Source organism: Schistocerca americana, chromosome 4 (assembly GCF_021461395.2).
Source record: "Schistocerca americana isolate TAMUIC-IGC-003095 chromosome 4, iqSchAmer2.1, whole genome shotgun sequence".
In the NCBI taxonomy this organism is placed as follows: domain Eukaryota; kingdom Metazoa; phylum Arthropoda; class Insecta; order Orthoptera; family Acrididae; genus Schistocerca; species Schistocerca americana.
The window spans coordinates 236,713,454-236,739,669 of record NC_060122.1 but is presented as its reverse complement, the minus strand read 5'-3'; the positions used below and the strand labels follow the sequence as shown (position 1 = coordinate 236,739,669).

The following is a 26,216-nucleotide window of genomic DNA, read 5'->3' as shown; positions in this document are numbered from 1 at the left end:
ACTGAAATTCATCGACAGTTGAAGGAGATATGTGGTGATGGAGTTATGGATGTGTCGAAATTGCGTTCGTGGGTGCGACAGTTTAATGAAGGCAGAACATCGTGTGACAACAAACCGAAACAACCTCGGGCTCGCACAAGCCGGTCTGACGACATGATCGAGAAAGTGAAGAGAATTGTTTTGGGGGATCGCCGAATGACTGTTGAACAGATCGCCTCCAGAGTTTGCATTTCTGTGGGTTCTGTGCACACAATCCTGCATGACGACCTGAAAATGCGAAAAGTGTCATCCAGGTGGGTGCCACGAATGCTGATGGACGACCACATGGCTGCCCGTGTGGCATGTTGCCAAGCAATGTTGACGCGCTACGACGGCATGAATGGGACTTTCTTTTCGTCGGTTGTGACAATGGATGAGACGTGGATGCCATTTTTCAATCCAGAAACAAAGCGCCAGTCAGCTCAGTGGAAGCACACAGATTCACCGCCACCAAAATATTTCGGGTAACCGCCAGTGCTGAAAAAATGATGGTGTCCATGTTCTGGGACAGCGAGGGCGTAATCCTTACCCATTGCGTTCCAAAGGGCACTACGGTAACAGGTGCATCCTACGAAAATGTTTTGAAGAACTAACTCCTTCCTGCACTGCAACAAAAACGTCCAGGAAGGGCTGCACGTGTGCTGTTTCACCGAGACAACGCACCCGCACATCGAGCTAACGTTACGCAACAGTTTCTTGGTGATAACAACTTTGAAGTGATTCCTCATGCTCCCTACTCACCTGACCTGGCTCCTAGTGACTTTTGGCTTTCTCCAACAATGAAAGACACTCTCTGTGGCCGTACATTCACCAGCCGTGCTGCTATTGCCTCAGTGATTTTCCAGTGGTCAAAACATTCTCCTAAAGGAGCCTTCACCGCTGCCATGGAATCATGGCGTCAGAGTTGTGAAAAATGTGTGCGTCTGCAGGGAGATTACGTCGAGAAGTAACGCCAGTTTCATCGATTTCGGGTGAGTAGTTAATTAGAAAAAAATCGGAGGCCTTAGAACTTGAATGCACCTCGTAAATGTTGTCTCCGAACCGTGTTGCAATTGAGAACAGTACCATATTACATCGTAACTGGTTGCAGATACACACACACACACACACGCACGCACATACGTTTCTTGGTACGACAGGGAGACTTCTGGCAACAAGCTGCGGCGCTTTCAGTTCTCTCTACCTGCCTTACGTTACTGTACCTATCTGTGTACAGTCCACTGAGACGGGTGCCCCCCGTCAGTATGCAGACACTGGACCCGCCGCAGCTGGGGACCGGATGCCCCGTCCGGCCGCAGGGGCCTCGGCGCTGCAGGCCGTTCGCGCCCCGCGTGCCGCCTCCGCCTCCGCCTCCGCCTCCGCCTCCGCCTGCACTGCCGCAGCGAGCCTGCGGTCGCGTGCGGGGGCGGAACTCGACCCTGTTCCCCCTGCTGCTTGCTGCGGTTCGGCTCGGCGCGGTACGGTAGTGTCGCCGCCCGAATCCGCATGGGCAGTGGTGGCTGCCGTGTCTTCTTTTTAACCGAACAGCTGACTTCATTGGGAATTCCTTCATTACTGGTCACGTACGCTATTCTTCCTAATCGAAAGGGAGAGAAATGACACAGACACTGCCACTCCGGCAAATTATACCTGATGTACTGGACGAGAAAACTCACTTGAGACAACCTCGTCGGTGTTTCTTGTGTATAGCAGCAATGCTAGATTTACTTTAGGAGGAGGTCGTGCGGGTACTACAAGACACCCGAGGTATTAGTTCATTTCCAATCCCACTTGAATGACAGTATACAGGGTGATTTTTCCACCATGTACAAACTCTAGGGATTGATTGACAGCCGGCCGGGGTGGCCGAGCTGTTCTAGGCGCTATAGTCTGGAACCGCGCGACCGCTACGGTCGCAGGTTAGAATCGTTCCTCGGGCATGGCTGTGTGTGAAGTCCTTAGGTTAGTTAGGTTTAAGTAGTTCTAAATTCTAGGGGACTGATGACCTTAGCAGTTAAATCCCATAGTGCTCAGAGCCATTTGAACCATTTGATTGATTGACGAGAGGATATGGAACAAAAAATGTCTAACCAACTTATGTGCGCAAATGCATGGTTTCCATGTTCGAGAGCTCTTATTCAGTCATACTTTATTACACAGACAGCGGTCTAAGACGCGCTGTACCATGCATCTGCTGTTACAACAAGCATGGTTTCCTCCAAGAGGGTTGAACTTTTCCTCGTACGTCATACCATAGCGTTTTCTCCTACCATAGTGACTGGTAATGTTGTGTCTGATTCACTTCTCTAATTCACTAACCTTGTAGTGGGCCTTACTCAGTGTTGCACACAATGGTTCCATATTCGAATCCAGAGTGTGCCGACATGGTTATTACTTATGGAAAGGCAAATGACAACATTTGGCATGCAGCAAAATTGCATCAGCAGACATATCCCCGCTGACAACAGCCACACATCAATCAATGTTTGCAATAGTGGTTCGCCATTTGTCTGTGACACGGTCGTTTCAGGAAGCAGGAAATCATGAAGGACATACCCATATACTTTGGATACTAGTCTTGAAGGTGTAATGTGGCCGAATAAATGGTCAATTACGCACCTTACATAAGAGTTTTATACATCGTAATGGGAAGGTGAACATGCCACCTAACTTACTTCGGCGGTAATGAGCAGATGTGGGGGTAAGTATGTAATGCAAAAGGGATGACACTCGATCGACAGTATTAAGACACCACTCCTATATAATGCATGTCAATGAGCATAAGGTGGAACAAGCAGCGATAGGAAATGTTATTCGTGGAAGCTAGCGCGGGCAGATGCAGAGGCCGCACCACAGCAGGCACCACGGAAAGCTCCTAGGGGGCATCCCGCAGCGGGAGTCAGTAACCGGAGAGGTGATGCATCCTGCAGATCAAGTAACGGGCCACCGGAAGTAGGACAGACCGAAGCTTTAGAAAACTGCGTTTCGGAATTCCAAATGGATACGAACAAAGCCAGTGACGCATTTGATTACGTACACACGTTAGCTGGCACGAAACGTCCGATTGGCGGAAACGAACTTAAAAAGAGTAAAGTGCCGAGATTTCGATGCCTTTCAGTGGTATGGCACTTGCAATTGGCAGAGACAGTTTCCACAAAATAAGAGGAACGCGCCTATTGGTCGATAAAAAGCCGTCCGCAGCTCGTGGTCATGCGGTAGCGTTCTAGCTTCCCGCGCCCGGGTTCCCGGGTTCGATTCCCGGCGGGGTCTGGGATTTTCTCTGCCTCGTGATGACTAGGTGTTGTGTGATGTCCTTAGGTTAGTTAGGTTTAAGTAGTTCTAAGTTCTAGGGGACTGATGACCATAGATGTTAAGTCCCATAGTGCTCAGAGCCATTTGAACCATTTGATAAAAAGCCATAGCGTGGAGAACGAAAGAACCCAGGTGGGAAGAGAGTTTGGCTAGGAGAAAGACGAAAGCAAAGTTTTCAGGGACTCTTCTCTGAACTGGCGTCAACTGCAGAACAGAGCGCATAACGCCCTCTACGATGCAGAAAAGAAATTTGAGTGAACACTGCTTTCACTCTGGCTGACATTCGGCTACATATTAGCTGAAGCTTGATTGAGCTCCCACTGTGGAGAAAAGAACCAGCCAGTTAGTTAATTGTCCTTGCAAGGACAGAGAGGGCGTTTTAATAAACTCACTCCTCCAGCCATGCACATGCATATCGACATAATCCATGACGAGGGATAAGAGCATGTTTGATCGCATAACGAGAAACATAGGGAGAGGTTCTGCTGGAGAAATCAGCAAAGGCTTAATTAGTTTTCATAGGAATTTCAGGGGACAACAGCAGCCTTGCAGAAGACAGCTCATCACAGCTAAGGTAAGTACCACAAGCAGAGCCCTGACCAGCTTGCGTCCACTGTAAACTCGAGCGACCTTAAGTAATTTTTTGCTTAACTTGTCAAAAATCTAACCATCCTCTGTAGAAATGATTGTCATCATAAATAATACCGAACTTTGAACGAGAATTGGATAATTTATCATAGTACTGGCCAACATCATGATGTAGCCGTCAGAATAATTTTGTAAAGAAACTTCTAGTTAAAATTTGTCATTGTTTTGTTTAGGATTATTTCACTTTATGAGGACGAGATGCGTTCATTTGACAACTGTTGTAACGTAGTCACATTGTAAACTGTGTAATAGCGTGTATTTCTGTGATAAGATTGCAACATTAAACCAAAGTTATTTACAGCTTACACAGTTGTTGTTCTGACCTCCAAACCATACAGAGGACAATGTTTTTAGACAGTGGAAAGTGACGGCCGTGTCTGTAACAGGCAGTTGGCCCGCCAGTAAACTGTTACTACCCTTACCACTTACAGCATGTTCAGGATTTACTAGCGATAGACTTTCCACATAGGGAGCAGTTTTGTCACTGGTTTCTTCGCAAGGTAACCACGATTCCGTAATTTGTGCCATCCATCCTATTCACAGGTAAGCGGAGTGGTATCTTCAACTTTCGTATCAGTCATCTGTGCTACAGTATGCAAAACCGCCATGCTGTGATGCCAGTATAACATGAGCATCGGTGCAGCCGGAATGTCTCGGCCGCCATAATTGGCGACCGTATTTTGGTACGAATGTTCCTCCCACGTCGGCTAACAGGCCTGAACTACCGGCGTTTCTTGCAGGTGACTTGGCCTCCCCTGCTGCAGGAAATGCCATTGATGATTGGAAGGGTAATGTGGCTGCTACGCGATGCTGCTCCAGCCCACTTCGCCATTAACGTCCGGACGTGTCTCAGTCGCGACTTCCCTGAACGATGGGTCGGACGAGGGGGTCCAGTTGCATAATCTGTTCGTTCACCGGATCTCAACCCGTGTGTTTCCTGGTTATATGGCCATCTCAAAAGCATCGTGTATGTGGAGCCCATTCCAGAGGTTGAGACACTGGAGCAGGGTATTCATGCAGCATTTGGTATTGTTAGGATTCCGCCTGGCCGATGTTTACGTGTGAGACAGAACGTGCTACAGCGCGTACACGCATGTGTTGAGGCACGTGTAAACCATTTTCAACACATACTGTAACTGTGGCTGGACGGTTCAGTGCGTGTTAGACCGCAGACTTTGTAAGGTAGTATCATTGAACAAATGGCATTCCCGGACATAACTTCATTAGACGCTTTTGGCTCGTATCCTCTCAACGATCAATCCCTAGAGTTTTCAGACGGTGGAAAAAATCGCACTATATAATTATTACTGTCGTAGAGTACAAGAAGAACAAATTATAACTTGAACAGTAGTGAAAGACAGTCATATATGTCTGTACGTACCCTACCCTGATTAATAATACCAGCGGTGCCGGATCTGAACTGTGTTGCTGCTGTCTTGATCGACGTTCACAGAGTGGGACGTGTGTTGCTGCGTTCTGACTTACGCAGACATCAAGCACAGGCGTCGTATGCAACCACTTGAGGGGGTGTCTCAACATACGTTTCTCATTCGTGGCTGCGTCTGAGGTACCAACTTTAACCTGCTACTTCACCCTTTGGTCGATATCACATTACTTATCTTCATATGGATACTATTTCCTAGTATGTTACGTTGCGTCGTAATTCTTCTGCATCACTTCGCAGTGAATGTTACTGGCGAATAGTCAACAAGGATTCAGAAAATATCCTTCTTGTGAAACACAACGAAATCTTTATTCTCACGAAGTAATGAGTGCTATCGACAGGTGACATCAAATTGATTGCATCTTTTAGATTTCCAATAAGCTTTTTACACCGTTCCTCACAAGCGACTTATAATTAAATTGCAGGCTTATGGAGTATCCTCTCAGTGTTATGTCTGAATACGTGATTTCCACTCAGAAAGGTCATCGTAATAACTGATGGAAGTCATCGAGTAAAACAAAGGCAACTTCTGGGGGCTCCCCAAGGAGGTGTTACAAGCCCTCTGTTGTTCCTTATCTATATAAATGATTTACTAGACTTTCTGAGCAGGCCTCTTAGGTTATTTTCAGATGATACGTCATGTATCGCCATGTGGAATGAACAGATAATCTAAACGTTGCAAAGTGATTGAGACACGACATCTGTGTTGTGCAAAATGTGGCAGTTGAGTCTAAATCACGAAGAGTCAGAAATCATCCACGTGAGCGCTAAATAATCCGCTAAATTTCAGTTGGACTAAATCAAACAACTATAAAGGCTGTAACCTCAACTAAATACTTAAGGACTACAGTTCCAAATAACTTCAATTGGAACGATCACACAGATAATGTTGAGGAGAAAAGAAACCAAAAACTTCGATTTAGTGCCAAAACTCTTCGACGATGCAACAGATTTACTAAAAAGATTGCTTACACTACATTCTTCTGGGGCATTGCCATACAGTGTGGCATCCGCATCAGATATGATTGACGGAGGAAATCGAAAAAGTTCAAAAAATGGCTGCTCGTTTTGTATTATCGAGAAATAAGGGAGAGAGTGCCACGGATAGGATACTCTAATTTGGGTGGCAGTCATTGAAGCAAAGTTGTTTTTCGTTGTGGCAGGAACTTCACGTGAAATTTCTGTCACCAACTTTCATCCCAGAGTGAGGACCTTTGTCAGAGACCGCGCCGTCACCACACCATTCCCTCGAGATACGATGGAGCTGAGTAGACAAGACGGGTTGCTGATCCAACTACTTAGATATGAAGATGGTCCCAAGTGTACAACAGAGACGGAACAATAAATGAGAATTATCTTAAATATCTTCCAGGATATAAACTCAGTCGAGTATTTCTGGGACCAAGTCGATAGGGCTCTTCGCGCCATGGATACTCAAACGAGAGACATAGCGAAGCTGGCCACGGCACTGGAGACCACATGACTTCACATTCCACCCAGTAACTTCGAGAACTTCATTGACTAGCCTCCTGATCGAAATGGCTCTGAGTACTGTGCGACTCAACTTCTGAGGTCATCAGTCGCTTAGAACTAATTAAACCTGACTAACCTAAGGACATCACACACATCAATGCCCGAGGCAGGATTCGAACCTGCTACCGCAGCGGTCACTCGGCTCCAGACTTAGCGCCTAGAACCGCACGGCAACACCGGCCGGCCCCTCCTGATCGAATCGCAGCGGTCTGTGTTGCAGAATGTTGTTATCCACGTCTAGGATGAAGAATATTGTTGACACTGTTCCGATTATAATATCTGATGTTTCTAAAATGATTATGATTGTTAGTATTAACGTAACTTCTACTTCAACGATTAAAAAATTACGGCCATTAGGAAAAATCGAAGAGAAAAAGATATTAGTGATGATGTTTTTGGATAGAATCCACATTCGAATGGTGACATTCTTTCTCGGTCATTAAGTATGTTTTTTGGTAGGATGGTTGTGAGGATTATAACAGTAATTGGGACAGTAGATCTAATTGAAAATTCTTATAGAGAGTACTATGATGGTTTTTGTTGATTAATATTAAGCTCTTTGACTGAAAGTCAAATTTACTATTTATCTGAAGAAAACAATTTCTAGCTCATCATTAATGTGACTGGACAGTTTACAATAAACGGAAGAACAAAAAAAAAAAAAAAAAGAGCAAAGGCACACGGATAGGTGACCAAGAACGAAGCGCTTTTATTATGAAAGGCATAAGGCAGGGAGGCATTCTTACGCCACTGTCATTCAGTCCATACTTCATAGAAGAAGTGACTAAAATAAAAGTTCAAGGGTGGGATTAAAATTCAAGGGTGGGATTAAAGTTCAAGGGTGGGAATAAAGTTCAAGGATGGGATTAAAGTTCAAGGGTCAGAGGATGACAAGCTGTATTTAGGGAGAGTGAAGAAGAATTAATATTGAGTAGAAAGAATAGTTTAGTGAGTGCAGAATAAGGACTGGAAAGAAACTAAGAAATGCGAAAGTAATGAGAAGTAGCAGAAATGAAGTTAATGAGAAACTTACCATCAAAACTGAGAAATTTTTAAATGGAATGATCAGTCTAGTGAGCACAGAATACTGAAGTAGTGAGGAGTAGCAGAAATGAAATTAGTAATAAATTTAATACGTGACCACTAAGTTGAAAGCAAAATAACGAATGGGAACTATGGAAGAGAGCGTAAGAACCAAACTAGTATAGAAAAGTTATGAAATCTCTGGCCGAAAGAAGTATACTAGTGCTTAACATCGGCCGCAGCTCAATTAATAAATTTTTGAGAATATACACTTGGAGCACAACGTTGCACGGCACAAAATCGTTGTGTTTGAGGAGTGACGCTATATAACGGTTTTGAAAATTGCGTGAACTAATAGGCCAGCGAATGGGTAGCTACTCCGGAGTCTGCAATGAAGGAAGCATGTTGAAAACTCTGACAAGAAGAGAAGACAGGATAATATGACACATTTTACGCTGTAGAAGGTGATACTGTAGGAGAAGACTGAGGTTCGAATGCATCCAACAAATAACTGATGACGTAGAGTGCAAGAGCTACTCTGACGTGATGATGTTGGTACTGGAGAGGAATTCGCAGTGCTCTGCAACAAACCTGCCTGAAGACTAATGAATCATAAAATTACTACCATACCTAGCTTAAACAAATACTGTAGAACATTCACGATGCTGTATTTTATATAAGTATAAGAATTCCTTTTATTACGATGCCCAATATAAAGTTTATACTCGCGAACGTAGGCTGGTCGAATGCAGTTTTGTGTCGATTTTCAGCTAAGCAGATTACCATACAAAGCGTAGTTTAAGACTCTTTCAGTATTTAGTAGCTGAAGAAAACTTCAGAAGCGAAGATCGCTACAAAAGCATTTCACTGGATGACTATTTTCGACAGAACTATGCTGTCAACAAGAGGATAGCATGCTTTTAAATTTTACAACGGCATAGCTCTGTCGCAACCTGTCATCTAATAAAAACTTTTTTCATGATACTGGTTTGTGAAGTTTTCTGCAGTCACCATGTAATGCAGATCCTTCCCAGGCTGACAACGTCGGGAATGTCTATCAATTTTCTGTTCAGTCTCTCGATCATGCGTACAGACTGTGCGACGCACTACTTTTCTCACTCTCACAATATTTTGTGAACTCTGGAAGTTCAGGGACAAGAATTACCATTCACAAGTCTCACCAGTTGGTATACTTAGATGTAGGCCTGAAGACTGGCTTCACCTAATGTCCCTCTTGCAGCCGGTTAATCTTCGCTGCGGACAAACCACAGAATGAAAAGCGCCGTAACAAATTTGCTCTTTTTCCTTTGCCTGCGGATACCTCCAAAATTTGATTGCGCTATTTATTGAGTGCTATAGCCATTCTCAACGAACGCCTGATGTAAGCACTTCAGTTCTCGTCGCGATTATTCGCAACAGAGACGACTTCCGCTCCTTGAAGTAAGGCCTTTTTAAAAATTGTGTGGTTTCTTCGAGGACACGGTTTGTTGCCTTCCCTACTGTTTCCCACTCCGAGCTTAGACTCCGTCTCTAATAACCGACTTGTCGACGGGACGTTGACTCTTTATCTTCTATCCGCTCGTTTACGAGACTGGGAGTACTGCTCGGAGGCAACGAACGTCTATGTCTTGTACAATCGAAATTGTCAGCAGGCATCACCCAAGGTAGACTACAACGATTAAGGCGATACTGCACATACCAATGGTTGGTTACGAACATTTGAAGCGACGGAACACAACTAAATCAACACGATACCTTGCGTTTTCTGTCGATTCAGCTCTATAGAGGCGAAAAAAAAAGTTCACATACATAACATGCCGTATACTGTATAACAGAACAAATTGACGGGAAAAACCGCAATGCTGACAAGGAGTTGTGGGACGTGAACGAAGGTTGGCATGCGAGTTTCTGAAAGACGATATATATTCAAAACGAAAGTTGGCAGGTGAGTTTCTGAAAGACGATAGCTACTCATATTTCACGTCACTCGCATAAGAGTGCCGCTAGTAGCAACACTATGAGGATGCAAATCAGGTTTGCTTTAAATACGCGCTCTAACAGTCGTGTTAAGAAAACCTTTAAGGTGACAGACGTCATTATCGCTGGCAGGGGTGGCCGAGCGGTTCTAGGCGCTACAGTCTGGAACCGCACGACCACTACGGTCGCAGGTTGGAATCCTGCCCCTGGTATAAATGTGTGTGATGTCCTTAGTTAGGTTTAATTAGTTGTAAGTTCTAGGGGACTGATGACCTTAGAAGTTAAGTCCCATAGTGCTCAGAGCCATTTGAACGTCATTATCAACATCTCACTGGGTTTGAACATGGTTCTGTAATGGAGCTACGAGAAAGTGGTTGTTCCTCTTGCGATATTTCAGAAAGATTAGGCGGGAATGTAGCTACTGTACATGAGTGCTGGCAGCGGTAGTCACTAGAATATACGGTTGCAAGAAAACCGGGCGCTGGACAGCCAGTATTACAGAGAGTGAAGACGATCGTGTTCGGCATGTAGTTCTGGCTCATGGTACTGTATCTGCAGCAGGAATTTTAGCAGCAGTTGGCACCACAGTAAAACAACGAACTGTTACAAATATATTACTTCAACGACAGCCCCATGCCAGACGCTCTGTGGCGTGTAGTCCACTGACCCCAAACCACAGCCATTTCCTACTGCGGTGTCAAGCGAAAGCTCACTGGAGGGTAGGACGGGGGTACCTTGTGTTTTCTTTTCAATGACGGTTCTGCCTCGGTGCCGGTTATGGCCATGTGTTGGTTAGGAGGAGGCCAGTTAAGGGCCTGCAAACACCCTGGTGTGCCTGTTAGACTCACTTGACCTACACCTGGAATTATCGTCTGGGTGCGGTTTCATGTGGCAGGAGGAGCACTTTCGTGTTTATCCCAAGCGCCCTCACTGAAAATTTGTATGTCAAGCTTATGACTCTATTTTTTGTGCTGTCATTCATGAACAGCATTCCAGGGGCTGTTTTCCAACAGGATAACGCTAGTCCGCATACCGCTGTTCTAAAGAAACTTGCTCCACGGAGTGTCGACATGTTACCTTGGTCTGCTCGATCGCCAGATCCGTCTCCAACTGATGGGACATCAGAAGACAACTCTAGTGATGCCCACAAACAGCATTAAAAGTCTCTGTAATGACGGATCGAGTGCAACAGGCATAGAACTCCACTCCACAAACTGACATCCGGTACCTGTTCAACATAATTCATGCACGATTGTGTGCTTGCATTCAACATTCTGGCGGTTACACTGGTTATTAATGTACCAACATTTCACATTTACAATGGCTTATCACACGCTTACATTAACGTGTGATCTTCCAGTGTTAAATCTGCTACCTAGGCAAATTTATTTCCGAAATTTCATTACTCTACATTACTTTTGGGTGTTGTGACTTTTATTCCGTCAGTGGATATACAGGGTGTTACAAAAAGGTACGGCCAAACTTTCAGGAAACATTCCTCACACACCAAGAAAGGAAATAAGTTATGTGGACATGTGTCCGGAAACGCTTACTTTCCATGTTAGAGCTCATTTTATTACTTCTCTTCAAATCACATTAATCATTGAATGGAAACACACAGCAGCAGAACGTACCAGCGTGACTTCAAACACTTTGTTACAGGAAATGTTCAAAATGTCCTCCGTTAGCGAGGATACATGCATCCACCCTCCGTCGCATGGAATCCCTGATGGGCTGATGCAGCCCTGGAGAATGGCGTATTGTATCACAGCCGTCCACAATACGAGCACGAAGAGTCTCTACATTTGGTATCGGGGTTGCGTAGACAAGAGGTTTCAAATGCCCCATAAATGAAAGTCGAGAGGGTTGAGATCAGGAAAGCGTGGAGGCCATGGAATTGGTCCGCCTCTACCAATCCATCGGTCACCGAATCTGTTGTTGAGAAGCGCACGAACACTTCGACTAAAACGTGCAGGAGCTCCATCGTGCATGAACCACATGTTGTATCGTACTTGTAAAGGCACATGTTCTAGCGGCACAGGTAGAGTATCCCGTATGAAATCATGATAACGTGCTCCATTGAGCGTAGGTGGAGAACATAGGGCCCAATCAAGACATCACCAACAATGCCTGCCCAAACGTTCACAGAAAATCTGTGTTGATGAAGTGATTGCAAAATTGCGTGCGGATTATCGTCAGCTCACACATGTTGATTGTGAAAATTTACAATTTGATCAAGTTGGAATTAAGCCTCATCCGTAAAGAGAACATTTGCACTGAAATGAGGATTGACACATTGTTGGATGAACGATTTGCAGAAGTTTACCCGTGGAGGCCAATCAGCTGCTGATAGTGCCTGCACACGCTGTACATGGTACGGAAACAACTGGTTCTCCCTTAGCACTCTCCATACAGTGTCGTTGTCAACGTTACCTTGCACAGCAGCAACTTCTCTGACGCTGACATTAGGGTTATCGTCAACTGCACGAAGAATTGCCTCGTCCATTGCAGGTGTCCTCGTCGTTCTAGGTCTTCCCCAGTCGCGAGTCATAGGCTGGAATGTTCCGTGCTCCCTAAGACGCCGATCAATAGCTTCGAACTTCCTGCCGGGACACCTTCTTTCTGGAAATCAGTCTCGATACAAACGTACCGCGCCACGGCTATTGCCCCGTGCTAATCCATACATCAAATGGGCATCTGCCAACTCCGCATTTGTAAACATTGCACTGACTGCAAAACCACGTTCGTGATGAACACTAACCTGTTGATGCTACGTACTAACGTGCTTGATGCTAGTACTGTAGAGCAATGAGTCGCATGTTAACACAAGCACCGAAGTCAACATTACCTTCCTTCAATTGGGCCAACTGGCGGTGAATCGAGGAAGCACAGTACATACTGACGAAACTAAAATGAGCTCTAACATTGAAATTAAGCGTTTCCGGACACATGTCCACATAACATTTTTCTTTATTTGTGTGTGAGGAATGCTTCCTGAAAGTTTCGCCGTACCTTTTTGTAACACCCTGTATATAAAAACCTGTGCAGCCTCACGAACAACCTTTTGAGGTATGTGATGTTCACATAATCATTTGAATTTTATTTAAAAACAATTGCCTGAAGATCAGATGCAACTTCCGGTGTCACTCTTCTTCTTCTTCTTCTTTTTCTTCTTCTTCCTATTCTCCCGAATATTGTCACAATGGTCAATATAACGAGCTGAAATTCTATTTTTGTGTTTCTTAGATTAGTAATAGTCTTGCGTGAGACGACGTTTTCATTCAATACCGCCATGATCCCTTGCCCTAACAATGTTTTTTTAAATATTTTTTCAGCTTTTGTGAGAGTGCGGGCCGCGGGGCTGCTACGGTCGCAGGTTCGAATCCTGCCTCGGGCATGGGCGTGTGTGATGTCCTTAGCTTAGTTAGGTTTAAGTAGTTCTAAGTTCTAGGGGACTGATGACCTAAGATGTTGAGTCCCATAGTGCTCAGAGCCAGTTGAACCATTTTTTTGTGAGAGTGAGCGACAATTTAAACTGGACTTTGGCAACACGGTGATGCGATTGACTGGCCTTAAATTCATATCGCATGGTCAATAATAGAACTTGCAATTTATTATACGAAGTCCGATATCTTATGTACAATCGGTGCATTACATGGCCAAAGCACTGAAATACCGTTTCACAGTCACGCATTACTCAGCGACCACTGATTACGCCAATTTTTCCCTTGCTCTCCTCATTAAGAAAGGCCCTCTCTCTCTCTCTCTCTCTCTCTCTTCTTGCTACCTATCTGATTATTAAGCTCTAATATTCTTTTTGAAGTGAAAGAGGCATAGGTAAATGGTAACGAACGTATCATGGCCACTGCTTTGCCAACTCAGTATTTTGCCCACGTCTCATTCATCGACTGAATGATTAAAGGCTGATGAGAAAGGAATTGAGGTTTTTTTCATTGTGCTTTCACCTGCCCGCCTTACTCGGCAATAATACTGAAGGCACAGGTAACAAATTTCATACGCTGTATGGGTATCAAGCACAGATATGTAGCTTATGTACAGTCTTAACGTTTAATCGTTGTGCTCTAAATTTGTTATATAGTTTTGACATTTCACCACAGTGAATATTTCATTTGCATGAATGTCCTTTTACAATTATAGCCCATAGAGTGTAACAAAGCGGAGACGTTCTGTTGAATATTGTTTCTCAGAGGCACTACTTAACCAATATTGTCGGAGATCCTCTGAGGTCTTTGTAATGATGGAAAGGCGTTGAATTTTGTGTGCCATTCTCAACTGATTCTCTTGCGAAAGCTCGAATCTCTGATCACTCTACATATATTCAAGTGGAACATACAATAATAAGGAATTAACAGATATTTCAAGTATCTGAGATTCGATTCCTGTGTGCATTAAATTAAATCAGACTGGACCTTTCATTTATGGCTTCTGCTCATTAACATTAGGCATTCAGGTTTGTTAATGATCACCGAAAGGCAGTCAAGCTGTAATATGAGACTAATGGGAAATATAATCCTTTACCTCATTCTTACTAGGGAGCTTAACTTTTCATCAAAGACGAAACTGAAGGATCTGAGGTAGATTACATTGAAGATGGAGTTATTGCGAGCACAGGAAAGTCTCGGATAGCGTAAGTACTGGGAACGCAGTTTACTTTAACCCATTTACGGAAGACACGGAAAACCTATTCTCAGTATGGCTGGACGGAGATTTTAATCTCGCTTCAGCTTACTGCAATTCCATTCTACTGAACACGCCGTCACACTCGAAGAACACTGAAACTACAGGTAATAAATCCTTCCAGTAATACGTCTCAGAAACTGCGTGCTACAGTGAGCCTGAATTTCCATAGAACTGTAGCGTAGAGGCAATGGAACTTTTGTCGGGGCAAATATAACACTGTGTGCAGTTGCTTCCATTATATTACAATGATTAAACACGGATATCGGTTTATAAAACAATGTACTGTGATGTATGTTGTCAACACAACTATTATAAAAAGTAAAGGAGGAAAATAACATTCTTCTTTCGTCTTTGAGAACGTATGAAACTAAAGGCATGCAAATAACGCAGGACAAATATAGACTGCGGAGTATGAGATTTGTACAGACTTCTGAACGAACTAGACACAGAAAAAAGCGGAAATAAAAAAGCAAGCATTTAGTAAACTATTATCATTCTCATTAAGAGGAAAAATAATTAATTTATGGTCTACACGATTGGTAAACAACCTCTGAAAATAGTAAAAATGACCAAAACTCTATTATTATGCGTCCGGAGCGATTTAAGGTGAAGCGACCAAATAAAAATAGCTATAGAAAAATTAGATGCAACACTGAAAATTATTGAAAGAATCCAATTAAATGTAATGCACTCACTACGAAAGAAATAATTTGGAAAATCTTAGTCCGACCCATTCCTGAGTACTGCTCGTCAATCTAGGACCTACGTACGATTAATAGGAGAGATAGATCTGAAGATCTGCGTTATGTCTGAGGTTCGTTTGGTACTTACAAGAGCATCATGCAAGATATCATCAAATTCCACTGTCAGACACCAAAAGTGATATGATTCGCGGAGAGGTTTAATACTTAAAAACAGTATTACCTAAGAATAATGAGGAAACACATTACTTCCTCCCAAAACTAAAGCCGCTCTTCCTGCACACTGCTCTGTCCTGGAAAAGAACAGCATGGGAGAGGAAAGCGCAACCTGAAGTATATGGTGCCACACTTGGCTTGCTACTCGTAGATATTCTTACAGGCATAAATATTATATACAACAGTCTTGATGGCAACAGTATAAACTATCTTCTTATTCATAGGTGATCGCCGTTTTTGACCCGATGTGGATTTAGGACCATACTTTACTATTTTGAGCACAACAGAATAGAAAGATACGTGTAAAATAATAAATAATAAGTTAACAATAAATTATACGATGTTTTAGGAAATGCTGACGTGTGGAGATGATAGCAAGGAGCAGAACTGTGGATACCACCAACTGATGGTGACTGTGTGGTGGTGTGTCATGGAGTAAAATAGAAGAAGTCCCGCTCCTTGTACGCCACCCTATGTCGTCATCAGTCAATAGGATACAACCTAAGCGACATATGGAAGAAAGCTTGAATGTAATTCATAATACTGTGCTGGGTATATTCATTAAAATTAGTCTATCTGAGGTACGTCGCATACGTTGAATCCTGTTGGCTAAATATGACGTATGGTGACGGGCAAGGAGAGAGGTATCTGCTATTTAGCTCCTTGACACTCCCACACAGTCAGCATTGGACAACAGTGGGTGGTATCCACACTTCTGCTCCGTGCCATCATCTCCATACGTCATTACTGTCTACAACATCGTATAATTTATTTTGAACTTAGTATTCACGCTTTTCCCTCTGCCTTTTTGTACTCAAAATACACAGTACGGTCCAAAAATGATTCACCTTAAATCGATACCGGTCACTTCTTGCGACTAAAACTGTATGTATAATGGAGAAGATAATAATATAATAAAATAGTGTTTCGTTTGAGGTATTTAATCAGTAATACTTTAGGGTCATTCTTAGAGATTTATTACTTTATGTACGCATTGCTACTTAAAAACATTATTCTTGATCTTAAGTAATTGGCTGGAAACATTACCGTAGGAGTAGTTTAGAATCATTTTAGGTAGGCGCGGAAGTGTGACAGAATACGGATGCATACAATGTGATGCTTCTGCTGGTTCTAGAGCTTATATGGAGCTCTAGAACAATACCACAGCCGTTCTTACGTAAATGACTTTCTGGAACACAAAGCGCCTTATAGTGACAGATAAAATTGCACAGACGTACTGCGTCTAATGTTATTGGTGACTTCTGCAGAATGTTTAAATTAACCCAAGACAATACGTTTGCCTTCTAGTAATCGAAGCCTTCCGGGACAATGACTTGCAATACGTGAAAAGTAGAAGAATTGCTCGTAAGAAAAAGTAGATACTGCGTGGTTATGGATAAGCAGAAAACTACAGAAAAATCAGTATAAATAATCATCGTGGTATCATACTGAGATGCGTGTAAAATATTTGGAATATATGAGCAAAGAAGAAAACGTACACCCAGAAAATGCGGAATGTTCTGAACAAGACCAAAGTAATTAGGGAGTGATCATCGTGGTCATGAGGAAAGTGCACGTTCGTACCTAAATGACTTTCTGGAATACAAAGCGCCCTATAGTGAAAGATGAAATTGCACAGACTTCACGCCCCGTTCGAGGGTTCGTAGCAATCTAATCGGGTGTGCAATGGAACTTCCAGGAAGTGTCTCCATGAGAGGAGAAACATAAAGTGCAAACGCTGACAGTATCGATGGATTGCAGAATCTTTTTTGGGATGGCACACTGTATGGAAAATAATGGAAAACGATCTCAGATGTGTGACGGATCACTGAATCTTACTATGTAAGCATTATGAGGAAAGGCGCTGAAGTAGAGATTAAAAATTACGGAAATGCTAAGGGTGCTAGATAAATAACAGCAATGTTGAATCGCGCAGACTACATCAATTTTCTGGATGCTAATAGTACAGAATTGTGTATTGCCAGGGCATAACTCGTTTATAGAGAATTTAGATCAATGTCAAATTAAAGACCAAAAAGGAGTAATCTTAATGAGGACAGCCAGTTACATAAGTATCAGATGTGTGGAGCTTGTAAGGAGAATTTTAATAATGACATCATATTTCAGAATAAAGACATAAAAAGCAGGCACAGGTGGAGATAAATTAATTTATAAAATGCGTTTCATTGGAGTCAGTGTTTAACATCGGTCTAAGCAAAGAAATATGCGAAGCTACATTACCAGCGTTGGTTGTTTACGGACAAAACTTGAAGAACGAAGAAGCAAAACAAGTACGAAGCGTGACTATTAGAAATTTAATCCAGGAGGGATTTCAAATTTGCTCTTCGATTAAGATGAAGTACGAAACATAAAAGAAGTCAGTGACGTATGGAATGAAAATCTGTAGGATGAGTGAAGTTCAGAGAGGAATCTCTGGATAATGCTTACCGAAGGAAGGGTTTGTTAATGGCAGTTCGTGTGAAATAATGAAGAAGAAATTGCGTAGACAACCACTAACATTGTGGATATATGACATAAAGGACCAAAGATTTTGAGGCTAAGTGTTTACAACCTGATAGTAAGAGACGTAAGGATGATATTCATATGCTAACTGGTATAGCGTCCAAACTGTATTATAAAAAGCCGAATTCGGTTTTCATTTGGAGAACAGGAACTTGCGAGACTGGCATTACAATGTTTCATAAAATTTAATACAAGACAAAGTTACTGATAATGATGGGACCATGGTCTATTAAAGTTTATGACGTTCACACAGATATAGTAAGAGCCGTTATTTGAGTAAACGACTGTTGGGTATGAAATACTGTTTTAAAACAGGTCAGCTCCACTGATAATTATTTACAATGTTGTAATGTACTGTTTCACAAGTTGTTAATTTAATACAGCATTCTTCCGTCACATCATATTAAAATGATTGAGCTCTCCTTCCCTCCCTCCCTCCCTCCCTCCCTCCCTCCCTCCTCTTCTATGTGTGTGTGTGTGTGTGTGTGTGTGTGTGTGTGTGTGTGTGTGTGTGTGTGCGCACGTGCTTTCAGTACAGCTGATAAGATTGCTGAACTGCGTTAGAGAATACAAAGAATGCTGTGATACTATGATGCATATAAGAACATAATATGTGTAATAGTGTTGTACTGTATGTTTGTAGTCTAATAGCAATACGAACGTTCGCCATTCTTCAAAGAGAGACGCTGCATAAAACCACTCGGATATATTCATCAGCATGTAGAGTGTTTTCCTCCGGTCGAAAGATTGTGAGGGAACTTACACTCAACTATCCGCAAATTGTTGTAATATCTTGCTTGTCCAGAACGTGATTCAAAATAACTGAACCGCTAATTTTGAAATAAATCATCAGAATCTTCATAATTGCAACTTATCTTATTACTGTTATTATTATTATTGCAATCAAACTTACTTCACAGTAACATGTCATTCCATGTATGTCCCATTCTTGAAAAAACGTTACATCCTTTTTAAATGAATATTATCTGTACTTAATCTACTCGCTAGTAGCTCTCAGAAGCAAAGCAATGCAGAAAGAACACCATTTCCATATACTAAAAACATAAGAACACAAATTAAGTTTACACCTACAAATAGTTGTTGTAAACATTAAATTTTGCGATAAAACGTTAATTTTGAAAGGGAATTGATTTAAAAATGGCACCAGCGTTCAGTTATACGCCTCACAGAATTCAGTAATGCTAACTTCTTGACTTAAGACGGATTTCCTGATAATTTAATTGTCCAGTGTAGAAGTTGGTTCGTTTTTAGGCCTAGTACAGTGTCCTGTTGTAGGTCATATTCTTCGGGGTAAAGAAAACTCGTGAGTATTTAGTAGCTGTGTTTAGAGTTTTAAGAGTTTCACGGTCCGTAAAGTATTACGATTGATAAAAGTTTATCCATCACCCTAAGTTAACGATGAGCTGCTGCAGATTGGGGCATAGCACTGGTATTGTAATCCATCACCCACGTAGCCTCTTCATAATTATGTAGCGGTGCAGATCATACGAACAACAATAACTGTGTATGTGCACAATCTCACATCATCCCAGACCTTGCCTTTGGAGTCTGATAGCGTGAAGACAGTCATTTCTATTCACCTAGTTGAACTCCCTGAACATAATTGGAGGAAATCGGTCTTCGACTAAATAAAATTCACTCAGAGTTCAGTAACAGTTTGTATCGCACTTTTAGGAGGTATGTCAGAAAAGTAATGAGGCTGATTTTTTGTTTACCAAAATTTAATTTTTTTCAAAGAACAAAACTGTCCTTTTCAAAGTTGCTACCTACGGCAGCTATTCACCGGCGAATCCGTTATTCCCAGGTTTGATAGCAGCACTGGAAGGCATCAACTGGTAGGGCGTTCATCATGACGGTCACATTCGCTTGAATGTCGTCCAGAGCCCAAAAGGACGTCCTCTTAAGACATTTTTCAATCTCGAGAAAAAGAAAAAAAATCAAAAGACTATAATCAGGTGAAGAGAGGAGCCGTGGAACAACAGGATTGCCTTTTGGGGTCAAAAATTCCGTGATGGAAGTGGCCATGTGGTACGGGGGAGTTGTCTCCATGCATAAGCCACTTGCCGCAATGTCCGGTGTCACTCGATTCACCCTTTTCCTGAGCCATTCAAGGATACCACTGTAAAACACTTGGTGACAGTTTGTTCCGGCGGAACAAACTCTTTAACCATGATACCCCTATTGTCAAAAAAGCAAATCAGCGCGGTTCTGATCTTTTATGTGCTCATTCGAGCTGCTTTCGGTCTCAGTGTTCCACTCCTCACGTTGCTGCTTTGTCTCAGGATAGTTCCCTAAAATCCAGAATTTGTTACCTGTGGTCACGCGACTGATCCGTTCGTGGTTGTTGGCAGTCCTCTCATGAGGATTAATGCACACGTTTCTTAGATTGTCCTTCTAGTCAGCTATGAGGTTTTCCTGACACAAACCTTTCGCATGTGCCAAATATAATGTAGGGTGAAAGTGTATCCCATCACCATTATTGTTAAAAATCGGCCTTCTCTCACGCAAGCAAGCAAACGTTCCATGTTTCCGTCGCATTTTGAGGTCAAAGGTCACCTTGAGCGAGGTTCATCTGCAACATATTCTTCGCCTTCCTAAAATGATTTGTGCTATCCAGAAACTTGTCCTGATGAGGAATGTTCCCCATAGACCTGCTTCAGCTTTTTCGTGGATTCTTCTGATTTAATACAAAGCTGGACGGCATAGCATTGCTCTAAATTACGCTGTTACATTTACGTAACGCACAACAAAAACACAACTGCACTGATGGTGGTCTCAAAAAAGACGTGACGGTTGTACAGAGCTGAATCTCGGATTAAGCATCTGGAAAGGATGAACGTACCCGTCTACAGAATAAGAACAGCTTAGCGTTGCCATATCGCTGCCTTTGCTTCCAGTCTCTTTCCCTCAGACACCTCGTATGACGGCAAAAGTGATAACAGATGCCACACTTTCAGATTTTGTTGAAGACATGTTACTTGAAACTGAATAAATTTATGTATGATACTAGATATTACTGCCGTGTCCTACAAATTGCTATATGATAGACATTTGAGTAATAGTGTCTGTACAAATTTGTCTTTAGTATTAAATTTGGCTGATTTTTGGAACAGACAATGAGTACTTGTTTAATGGAACTTTGTCACACACTGGATATGTAAATGTATTTAAACTGGTTACTGATTTCAGGGAATGATAGAAATTAAAGGAATAATTAAATGTTATGCCACCACTGGGACTTTTACCTGAGTCTCGCTGCTTAGTGTGTAGGTGTGCTGTGGTGGTGTAGTGGCTAGCACACCTGCCTAGTAAGCAAGGTGATGGAATTTAAGTTCCTGCTGTGGCACGCAGCTGACTTCTTCAGCTTTTATCACCATCGTGAATAAAATTGAGAGTCAAATGTGTCAAAGAAACATTAATCTATAGATTTCAAGAAAGATTCTAGATATCCTCAAGAAAAGCTGCATGGCAGGCGGTCGTGCACTAGAGCTGGTACCGTAGACCATGTGTTAGAACGCGGAAATTACTCAGTCAGTTACGGGGGAGAATAGCATTGTCCCTTACATGCAGTCAACCGCTTCATAAATATGCAGCGGGGCAGATCAAGTAAGGACTTTTGAATATGTACACTTAATCACGCTACATTCGACAAGATACCTCTTACCACTTCTGTGTGTAATTACTCGTTAAGACATTTGTTTCTTCGTTCTGATCACTCGTCGTACCCTATTCCTTCACAATATGTACAGTTATTTAGTGCGGACCCCGAAAGCTGAGTGGATAGTTGGCTCTCAGCCGAGTTGTGAAGCGGACGCGTGCGGGGCTATGTGCGGCGCTCCGCAATCGGGCAGTTGTTTACTCGCGCGGTTAGTGGTATTGCAGTGTAAACAGATCACCTTGAACGACGATGGCACTTTCTTATAGAAAGGTCACGATTAAAGTAACGTTCAATGCCCAGTACGCACGACCTAAGGCAGACGAAGTAGAGCGTTTCCTGCGTGATGTAATGCACGTCGATCCACAGGAACTTCTCGGCATACATCTCCAGTACAGTTTACATGAAACTTGTCGATGAAGCAGCGTCCACCGATGGATATCGTTTCCACCACTCGGACGGCAACGTGGGTATAGTGACTGTCAACGATGCAGGACTCGGTGTTTGGAACATACGAATCTTCGAACTGCCGTTTGAAGTTCCAGCCACGCTTGTCGTGAACGTGCTGCGGCCTTACGGGGAAGTACTGAGTCACGTGGAAGAAAAGTGGCATACGTTCGAGACGTATCCTGTACCGAGTGGAGTGAGTCATGTGCGAATAAAACTGCGTAAACACATCCCATCGCACGTGACCTTTGGTGACTGTCGAGCGATCGTCTTTTATGACGGACTTGTTCAGGGTGCAGAAAGGGCATGCACGCCCTGAATGCCTGCAGCGACGCCTAGTACAGGTACCACGTGCAGACACAACGTCTACATCGCAACCGACAACGCTGCCTATTACATAGGTTGAGGGAGCGAGGAACATGTCAGACGCGGACGTTGTTCCGTTCCAGTTGCCGACCCCCGCTGGCCCGGGATCCGCGCCCACGACGACGGAGCCGTCGCCGTGCTCGACAGCAGCGACCACGTCTGCAGCCCAGTCGTTTGAGGAAGGCAAGCATCAGCAAATCGATTCGAGCTCGGACACGGAGATGCAGGAGTTGCCTACTGTTTGTCGCTATCCACAGGACGCGGACACGCGTTCCCGCAAGCAGAAGTCGCCCAAGCGACGAAAGAAGAGGAGCCTGTCTGCAGGATATGTTTCTAGAAATGGTGACACGTTCGAGGACGATGACGAAAATCCATCTGCGGCCAGGGATGTGGACCTCACACCAACGGTTCCTGGTTCGCTGCTGGCAACGTCCGCCCAAGGACAAAGACCAGTTGACGGTGCTCAGCTCACCGACGAACCCCTCGCGACATCGGAAGAACGTCATGCGTCGCCTAACGTGCTTGGTGATTGGGCGTCCGAGATGGAGATGGAAAGAATGATATCAGGCTCGATCGACAACCAGATGCCCGCTGCCGGCGGATCGTCGGACGGACGTCTTGTCTCAGATGATCAATAATATATACAGTGACGGTGACAGGGAAGGTCGGACGGACGAGATGACACATACTGACTTAAACGACTGCAAGATACGTCATCGTACTATCAAATGACCAAGATGTATCGGATAGGTACAGTCAATGTCAACAGCATTAGCTCCACGATCAAAACTCAGTTGTTAAATGACACAATTCAAGCGGCGGACATTGATATCGTTTCTTCAAGAGGTACGGCCTGATCTGCTCCTGGATATTTACGGATACGTGTCTTACTCCAACGCAACTTCCGACGGTGGTGGTGGTACGGCCATACTACAACGCAATGCCATCGAACCAACGGATATTCAGTTTTTACCATTAGCGAGAGGCATTGCGCTAACTATCGGCGCAGTACGTCTTGCGAATCTGTATGCCCCATTTGGTACTGCGGAGCGTGGACAGCTGACATTCTATTACTCCATTGAAGTAGCTCCATGGTTTCAAGGCGCTACAGAGCACCTGGTGGTGGGCGGGGACTTTAACAGAGTCTTACGCCCTGAAGATCAGATCCCTCACCATGTCCCAAGTCCAGCCCTACATGCTATGGTCAGAGATCTCCCTTTGCATGATACATGGACGCTAATCCACGGTGACCGACGCGGATACACACAATTGACCAGACACTCGGCCAGCAGTTTTGACAGGATTTATATCTCCCGAGGTATTTGGGCAGCAACTGTCGGTGCTGAGCTGTGGCCCACTGCATTTACAGACCATCAGGCCTTCATCTGCGCTGTGACTCTACCACGACAACAGACCAGCCGTAGTAGAGGACCTTGGACTCTTAACGTTAGCATTCTCCGGGAAGAGGCATGCCGTGTAGCGGTCAGCGATACCTGGAACAAATGTGAGCGCCGGCGCCATACCTATGCTTCCATGACACGATGGAGGACATACGGCGCCAAACCAGCTCTTCGCCGCACGCTCATGGCATATGGACAAGACAGGGTGCTTTGGCTGCGATCCACCTCTGAGTTTTACTACACGCTCTTGCGGGAACTAGCGTCACAACCACCTTCGCCAGAGCGCCAAATGGCCGTCCACCGGACACAGGCACGGCTGACAGATTGGACGACATGCATGTTCGATCGATTCGATCGAGACTGCAAGATTCCATCCCAGAGGAACTTGCCTCTCTTTATCACATCGTCAGAGAACGGAGACACCGTAAGAGACGACTCATCACGGCAGATATTTCTGCGGACAGGCAACGAGCAGAGACACACCACCATATCCCATTCACTCTTTGTCTAGCAGATCAATGGCATGACAATGACACTGAGAACGACCTGCACGACCTGCCACCTTCGGGCAGGGCACAAGGCGACACCACATTGTTGGAGGCCGTCACGTGCGAAGAAATATGCATGGCCCTCTCACGGGGCGTGAGAAACAAATCACCGTGACCTGATGGTCTTCCGCTTGAATTTTACAGCACCTTGTCTGACCTAATGGAAGAAGTTTGGCGGCAGATGTGCTGCGAACTCCTGGATCCGGACTTCCGCGTCCCCCCCTCCCCCCATGAAATTTTGGTGGGCATGATCATCCCTGTGCCAAAACCGAACGGGGGGTGCAGACCGCAAGACTTCCGGCCGTTGACGTTATTGAATTAGGATTAAAAGCTGTTCGCCCGCATTCTTCGTGCTCGCCGCCTCGCTATTGTCAAAGATGCCACTCATGCCGACCAGACATGTTTGGGAGGGGGCAATAATATACACACAGCATTAACCTCTTATAGCGATGTTGAGGCGCCCATGTCGGCATGCCGCTTAGAAGGCGCACTCGTGGCGGTTGACCTAGACCACGCATTTGACGGAGTTGAATACCATTTCTAGCAGGCTGTCTTAGAGAATATGGGCCGGTCCGCATTATCGGCAGGTTTGGTTCTGGACCCCTTCCACTGTTCTGGTCAGTGGCCACCGCTCGCCACCGTTCACTATTGAGCGCTCGGTCCGACCACGATATCCCCTGCCAGCCTTTCTGTTCGCCGTCGCCCTCGAGCCTGCACTTCATGGCCTAGGACAGCGATTGGAGGGCATTCGCATCCACGATGTGCATTTTAAATGTAGTGCCTATGCGTACGATAAAGTATTCTTTGCGAGGTCGGCAGAAGATATATGTACGGCAATCGCGTGGCTTCAGCAGTACGAAGAGGTGGCTGGGAGCCGTATCAATCTGCGAAAGTCGCAGAGGATTGCAAATGAGTAAGCCAGCGCCCATTACCAAAGTCCCGGAGATGAATTGTTTGGGAGTGACCTTCCATGGGAACGTGCAGCGTACAGCAGCAGTTACGTATTGCAGACTGCGTAATGTGATCCGCACGCAAGTTCGTCTCCATAACTTTCGAACACTTGACCTGATAATGCTGGTACACTTTGTCAACGTCTACCTCGCTCCGAAACTTAATAATTACACACTTGTTCTCCCGATGGCCACTACGGTAGCTGCCAAATTCCAGGCGGCCTTCGGTCATTTCTTCAGCGAGGGTAGGGTGTTCAAGATCCGTTACGAGACGCTAACGTTGTCCAAACACGCAGGCGGCATTGGAATGATAAACGTGCACAACAGGGCACGCGCTCTCTGCAGACGATGCACCGCCTACGTACTTCCGACAAGGACACCTTCCCTATTACACTGATTCAGGAGGTGGAGCGTTCGTGCTTCTGTCGACCAATTCCTGTTGGACATATCACGCCAGCACTGTGTCACAATCGCACCAATCTGGTCGACATGAGTTATCTGTTGGATTTCTTGCCGACCACGCGGTATCCTAGCACCAAGGACTTCTACCGCTACTTTCAACGGACGCTGCCCGCTAATGTGGTTGAACGCCGACATCCGGCAGTTGGCTGGAGACAAGTGTGGAGAAACATACTCTCCCGTTTCCTTCCTGCCACGGTCAGGGCGCTGTGGTATGTGGTAACGACTAAAAAATTCCCCACCTGACAACGTTTACGCATGATCCATGTTGCCG

At 44.3% G+C, this 26,216-nt stretch overlaps 1 protein-coding gene across 1 annotated transcript; it reads left to right on the top strand.

The window, feature by feature from the left end:
• Positions 1 to 1,283: 1,283 nt before the first annotated feature.
• Positions 1,284 to 23,223, top strand: LOC124613371 (gametogenetin-like). Its single transcript, XM_047142072.1, has 2 exons — positions 1,284 to 1,481; positions 22,669 to 23,223. Exons 1-2 carry the CDS (start codon positions 1,284 to 1,286, stop codon positions 23,221 to 23,223), a joined length of 753 nt encoding a protein of 250 aa, XP_046998028.1.
• The last annotated feature ends 2,993 nt before the right edge of the window (positions 23,224 to 26,216 follow it).

Excerpts from the sequence above, each read along its gene's own strand:
- LOC124613371 (XM_047142072.1), top strand. The coding sequence starts at position 1,284 with ATGCAGACACTGGACCCGCCGCAGCTGGGGACCGGATGCCCCGTCCGG. Across the intron at positions 1,482-22,668 it reads TCCCCCTGCTGCTTGCTGCG|TTGCCGACCCCCGCTGGCCC; the intron begins GTTCGGCTCGGC and ends GTTCCGTTCCAG.